General features: G+C 47.6%; 1 protein-coding gene across 8 annotated transcripts; it reads right to left on the bottom strand.

Moving 5' to 3' along the window:
• Positions 1 to 669: 669 nt before the first annotated feature.
• On the bottom strand, positions 670 to 6261 carry pygo2 (pygopus homolog 2 (Drosophila)). 8 transcript variants are annotated; one of them, XM_031585861.2, is made up of 4 exons: positions 5981 to 6261; positions 4585 to 4743; positions 3745 to 3797; positions 670 to 3529 (listed from the first exon to the last, which is right to left on the bottom strand). In XM_031585861.2, the coding sequence occupies exons 2-4, from the start codon at positions 4640 to 4642 to the stop codon at positions 1928 to 1930; spliced, it is 1713 nt and encodes a 570-aa protein (XP_031441721.1). In that variant the 5' UTR covers positions 4643 to 4743; positions 5981 to 6261; the 3' UTR covers positions 670 to 1927. The 8 variants fall into 8 exon arrangements, with proteins under 8 accessions (XP_031441721.1, XP_012684409.1, XP_031441724.1 ...); XM_012828955.3 differs by lacking the exon at positions 5981 to 6261 and adding an exon at positions 5467 to 5790; XM_031585864.2 differs by lacking the exon at positions 4585 to 4743.
• Positions 6262 to 6658: the final 397 nt, after the last annotated feature.

Genomic DNA, 6658 nt, shown 5'->3' with positions numbered 1-6658 from the left:
TCTCCTATGACCAGAGCAAGTTTGGTGGGATTTCACAGCACGTCGTTTCATTCAAAATTTTCCACTGCAAAATATGGAAATATTCTACTCTTGACAAGTAGGTCATATGTCAAAGATTGCAAAAGGACAGATATCAAGTGCTATGGCCGGTGATGGCTGATTATTCACATTCACAGCTCTGGCGCGATGAGAAAAGTATTTCACAACTCAGACTAAACTGATATCATGCTACGGTCATTATCTCTAGTTGTGTTCCATTAGAGGGAAATCTTAGCATTGAAATGATCATGCCTGCCAGTCAAACTTAATAAACTCAAATAACATTTAATATATCCATTCATTTGAATTCTCTATTTATTGTGCCAGGCAATTGGAATGTACAGCTGACTTGTCCATGGACAAAAATATTTTTATTTCATTTTTTAGACATGGCTGGCTGACAATGCCAAGGCCACCTGGTGTATTACCCAGAAGTCCCAAATACTGATAAAAATGCACGACTTCACAATATTCAGATTTCTTTGAAGAAAAGTCAGCTTAAAAGACATGTAGTTAGGATTAAGTTTTTTAGCAAAATAACTTTGCATTTCTTGTTTTAAAACTACCACCTGGTAATATTCCATATTTAATATACACTTTAAAAGGCAACACATAAAAAGGACAAAGTCATACAAAACCAAAATTCGCTTTACTTCTGAGCACATTACAGTACCATCCCTCTTCCCACCCCGCATGTAACTGCACCTCCACTCCACCAGAGGTCGCCAGAGCACATAGAACAGCACAGATATCAGTACCAAAAAAGGACAGCTAAGAGAAAGGCAACTTGGACAGAAATGTTAAAAAAAATAACGTATATAAAAAAAAAATTACAAACATCTTGCGCCATGACAGTAAGATGAGTTTGGAGAATTCTTTTTTTTTTTTTTTCATCCAGTTATTTGGTCTACTTCAAGGCCCTGCCCATAGCAAAGGCCCAAAATGAAAACAAAACAAAAAACAAACAAACACAAGTTACTGCATTGGTTCACATGCAAGCCAAGGACTATACACATATGACATGATATGACTGATCTCACTACGTGCTACACCGTCCCCCATCGTTACTCTGCCAGCTCAGATCCTCCTGTTGCCAGAGAAAACATGGCTGAAGGTGGAGCCTTTAAAAAAACAAAACAAAACAAAAAACAACCAAAAAAAATTCAAAACAAAAACAATCCATTGTGACTGCAGGAGTCTTGAAACGTTTGCCTTTGCAAATCAAAGTTTAATTCATGTGTTCCTTAGTGGACGGAGGGAAGTCTGTAGGTGTGTGTGAGTTAATGGTTGAGTATCTACAGGTAGGTTGCTTCTATATGCTGTTTCACAGGAGGCTCGCAAGGCAGGCTACTGCTGGGAGAGAAACTGGTGAGAGGCTGGAACCTTGGTGGAGAGAGGAGTGAGAGAAGAGGAAGAATTACAGTGTGACACAGCCTTGCCTGATGCGGGTCTGGGCTGGGCTGGGCTGGGCTGGTGAGTCCCTAGAGTGTGTGAGGTAGCGAGTTGATGTCAGTGCTTCACCGGAGCACACAACAGCTTCGGTGTGCTTCAATTTGTACAATTTGCAGTGGATGCGTTTGGACTCGCCAATGAAAAGGTCAAAGATTTTTTTTTTAAGAGAGACACTCAAAGTGCTTACTTACAGAATGAGCTGAGAGCAAAAAATGACATTAGTGAGTCAGGCTTAGGGCGTTCCAAAAAAAAGGCCAAAGACAGAAAACCGCTGCTGCAAGTCCATTTCCTCTCCTCTCCATTCACCCACCCCAACCAGCTGGCACAAGCCTCCATCTCGCCTTCAACTCCTCAACCCCCAGCCCCACCACACACACACACACACACACACACACACACACACACACACACACACACACACACACACACATCTCTCTCAGCCTTCATTGGCTGCTACCAACTGGCCCATCCCTTGTCGAACGTACACAGCCTGGATCTCCTTGCTCTTGAGACAGAAGTCGCAGGCCCAGATTGCAGCGTCCTCACGGTTCAGGAGCCCATAGGCCGGCTCCGTCAGGCCCGTGCAGTCTCGGTGGAACCAGCGCTTGCACGACGCCTCACACAGGATGGCTTCCTGGTCGTCGTGCACCTCGGACTGGCAGAAGCCACAGGGACACACCGATGGCCCGCCCATTTTCGGGGGGCCTCCACCAGGGCCAGAAGAGGGGGGCGCAGGACCAAGCGGCAGGGGGGACTGGGTGGTGGGGGTCGGGGTGGAATTGGACGGGGGGTTGGGGTTATTGCCCGGCGTGGAGGCGCCACCGTTGTTGGGCAAGTTGTTAGGAGTAGAGTTGGTCGGCTGGTTGGGCATGGGGGCGGATCCCGGACCACTGTTCTGCTGATTGTATGGGGTGGAGCCAGGAGCAGAGTTGGGCGGCGTGGTCTGCGGTGGCTGCTGAGAAGAGTTGTTGGAGGACGGGCCACCGGTGGAGTTGGGTGGAGGATGCTGATTAGAGGGCGGTTGCTGGGGGCCATTCAGGGGTCCAGTGGGAGAAGAGTTGGGGTTCGGAGGGGGCGGGACGGAAGACGGCTGGCCAGGGGTGTTCGGGTTCTGCTGCTGGACGTCTGGGTGACCGGGGAAGCCTCCTCCAGGCTGGGGAGGACCAGAGGACGGGGAGGGGCCGGGGGTGTTGCTGTTGTTCGGGGGGCCAGAGGGGTTGAGGTTTGGCGGCTGCTGCTGGGGGGGGGTTGGTTGGGGGCCACCGGGGCCAAAGTTCTTCCCCTCATCATTGCCTGGAGGACTGGGTCCAGGGTAGGGGCCATCATGGTTGGGTGGGAACTGTCCTTGTGGGGGTAACCCCGGATGCCCCCCAACCATATTTCCTCCTCCAGGGCCCCCCATACCACCCATCATGTTCATCCCACCTGGCATGCCCCCCATGGGGTTCATGGGCCCGTGGGGTGGCCCTCTGGGACCCCCTCCACCTGGTAAGGGGGGGCTGTTGAAAGGGTGCTGGCCATGCTGAGGCTGCTGCTGAGGCATCCCAAAGCGAGGATGTGGGGGTCCACCGCCCCCTGGACCTCCCATCCCACCGGGGGACAGCATGGGATTGAATCCAGGACCAGGATGCATTGGTGGGCTGAAGTTGGGGGGCATGTTGAACTGCGACGGACCTCCAGGCGGAAAACCGCCACCCCCGCCTCCTCCACCACCCGGAAACCCTGGCATCCCCCCAAAACCTAGCTGGTGGTGAGGTCCAGCATTGGGTGGAGGGGGGCCGAATGGCGGCCTGCGACCTGGTGGACCTCCTCCTGGCCCACCTGGGCCGCCCATGAAGCCCATGGGACCCGCCATTCGCCCGCCACCCATATAGGGTCCACCCCCGCCACTCGCCCCCGGACTGGACATGAAAGGAGCGCCACCAGGACGGGAAGGGGCCCCAAAGTCGTCATCGAACGGATTGGAAGCCACCAGGTGGTCTACCATGGGGGTGGGCGGGGGCGCGAACTCGGAGAGGTGCGAAACGGCTGGCCCCTGCTGGATAAAAAAAACGCAACAAAACAGAAAAGCAACAACATCAACACAAGCTATGAATTGCATTCACAGTTTACAGAATAATGTTGGGAGGTTTTCAAGTGACAAAATAAAATGCAGAATGCGATCCTCTTTGCTCTACAGTGCAAACTAACTCAATTTAATTTTGATTCAGTCTGACACCTTTTTGCAATCTCTCAATCCCCTCCCTGATTTACCTGTGCATTGGATTTTTTTCTCTTTTTCTCCGGGCTCTTCAGCATCTGTGAACCTTCAGACAGGAGAACAGAAAGGATTGGAAATTAGTGCACGTAGATTATGAGGCAGGCATCTTTCCCCCATCGACATTGATCAAATGTGCACATCTTGTATGGAAACTTCCTTCATCTGTTTCACCGGGGATAGAAAGACCATGAAGGGACAAACCAAGTGTTGCTGAAACCCACTGACCATCACCATACCATGCCAACATGCCATCAAACACTCCACTTGGTGATCTGTGTCTAAGTCCTGCACCTACCCAACCCATTTCGTTTACACTATTGAATGTTCTTGTGTAATTAATGAAACAGCTGTATGCAACTAAATAAAATCAGGTTTGTCTAAATCTTCGATGAGTTAAGGGCTCTTCGTTTCCATAGCCACAAGGCTATGCCCGAACTGCTCGACCAAATAAAATAATGGTGCCATGCAAAACATACACGTTGTTGCTTGGCACCACAGGTAAGCTCAGTTGGACCAGATGAGTTTATAGAACAAAACTGGCAACGTTAATTTGCACATCTAGTCTATCCTCAGCTTAATTGCATTGCAAATATTTTGTAAGGACGAGACACCTGGACGGATGGGTGACAAGCAGGCACAGAACGGAGAGCGGACACATCACAGGCAGGTAGACAACGCAGACAGGTAACGCTAGCGTGACATGAACCCAGAGACAGTTCCCTTGAAAACAGACAACCGGACAGTCAGTAGCGAGTGGACAGGGAGATGAAAATCTGCAGCAAGAATGGAGATTCTGCAAGGACACGGAGATGGACTGACGGACGTGTGCCTACCTTTGCCTCGTTTTCCTTGAGTTTGTCCCGCCAGTAGTCTCCCCGATTCGGCAGCCATTAATATGACTGACGGTGCGGTGCCATGTCACCGTTCATATAGAGAAAAAGTGTAAAATTGTCGAGCACGTCTTTAATGGATCCAAGCACTACTCCGGTGATCTTAACAAAGAACCAGAGGATTAGCTTACGTTACCAGCTCCAAGCTACTCCATGAATCCAGTTAACATGGCAGCTACATAACGTTAGCTATTCCCCATTATATCTGTCACGGGAACTATTTGTCCACCTACGCTAACAACCAGGAAAAAGAACTCCGAAACAAGACGTCAGACAACGCAATGGGCAGAAAAAGAAAGCAACGGGTAGAATGATTCTGGGTGAAATCGACTGCCAAATAGCTAGTTAGTTAGTAAGGCGCTGAACACTCCCCCCTTCTTAGAAAATATGATCACTTACAGATGTCTGTAAGCTAGCTAGCTGGCTAACATGCAAGCTGGTTGGACCATGTAGCCTACTCTCGTAAACTCAGGTTGCTAGACATCCATCTATGACCAAAATAGAATCACATTCATTGAAAACAAGAATGCAGTGTAAAGGAGGCATGTAGTAACAGAGTCGGAATATTCCCAATCTTCGTTTACAGATGATACGACGGAGAAATTACCAGTTTCTTATTCAATGATGTTTTCCAGCTAGGTAGCTAGCTAGCTAGTAATTTAGCACAGGATAGCTGACCAGTTAGCTAGCTAGCTAGCTGTCTTACATTGCTAGCAATCATCTTACTATGTTGTTCTATTAGGTGTCCGCTACGAAGAACCTTCCCCGTGTTTTACTGCATACATATCACTCTTGTGCCCAGTAATTAATATCAAATAAACTTACAATTATATTTTATCCCCAAACACGAAATTGGCCATGTTAATTACGGCCTACGGACGCCGCTGGACAAAGACGGACAGACAGGAGAGACGCTCATCCGGGATTATTACAATCATTGAAATACATGGGGTGGGTGTTTAAACGGTTTAGTTTGAGATTACCCCTATTATAAGTAATTCGGTTTTTTTTATTTTTGATAATAACAGGTCACATGTAAATTAATTTGTATTTACATGAGAAATACCTAAATATCAACATTAATGCGTTTCACTCAAGTACGTCGACTGAGTCCCCCCCCCTCGGGAGTTCACAAAGTGGACTAGTTCAGACCAGACCACTTTTAAACATTTTCGTAGGGGTGTACAGATGGTCCTTATAACTGACGAGCAGCTGAGGTTGTTTAACGGAAATTACAGTACTTAACTGGCTTTATTGATTAATTATATGATACAAATAAAAAAGTCTTCTGAGTGGTTTTAAGCTAACGCTAATATAGGGACATGTCTTGGTATCTTACCTGAGGCGTCCACTTGAATTGTATTCTGGGATACGTAGGCTAATACAAACTCATAGTCACCACTGGGTAGAAGGAAAACGGCTAGTCAGTCCTAGGCTACGTGGACGTTCAGACACAGTAAGAAAATACATTACAGTTTGTAAGGAATCCATCAGACACCAGCAATCAGCAGGCTACCTATCATCAAACAAACGACCTAAGGGGTCCTGATGTACCGTAAATCCTCAAATAGTGGCCGGGACTTTTATTTACTTAGGCTGCACAGCGCACCGGCTTGTATTTGGGGCAGGCTTGTATTAGGGGCAGGCCTTTATTTCTTACGGCTCTTCAGAATGTTCAAAAAAGTTCCGTTGATTTGAATGGGGCACCCCAACGTTAGCAGGTCTGTCATTTCTTGATATTCACCACCTCGAAAAGTGAATGACCACTGTCATTGGCAACGGGTTTTGTGTTTCTAATTTACATCTTTCATATCATTCCGCAAGAAGTCCGTCATTTAACGTATTGGAAAGTCATTGTAACTTGATGTCAGCAAGTAATGGGTTGCTACGCAACACCTGGGACGTTAAAGTTCTTTTAGCCTGAAGAACATTTTTTTCTTAGCGGAAATCACGAAACGGCAACAAAATCATTTAAAAGAGGTATTTTGGAGGAATGTCTTCTATCGTTTAGGCAAGT

The sequence above is a fragment of the Clupea harengus genome, chromosome 19 (assembly GCF_900700415.2).
Source record: "Clupea harengus chromosome 19, Ch_v2.0.2, whole genome shotgun sequence".
NCBI classification, from domain to species: Eukaryota; Metazoa; Chordata; class Actinopteri; order Clupeiformes; family Clupeidae; genus Clupea; species Clupea harengus.
This window is presented reverse-complemented; position numbering and strand designations above follow the sequence as displayed.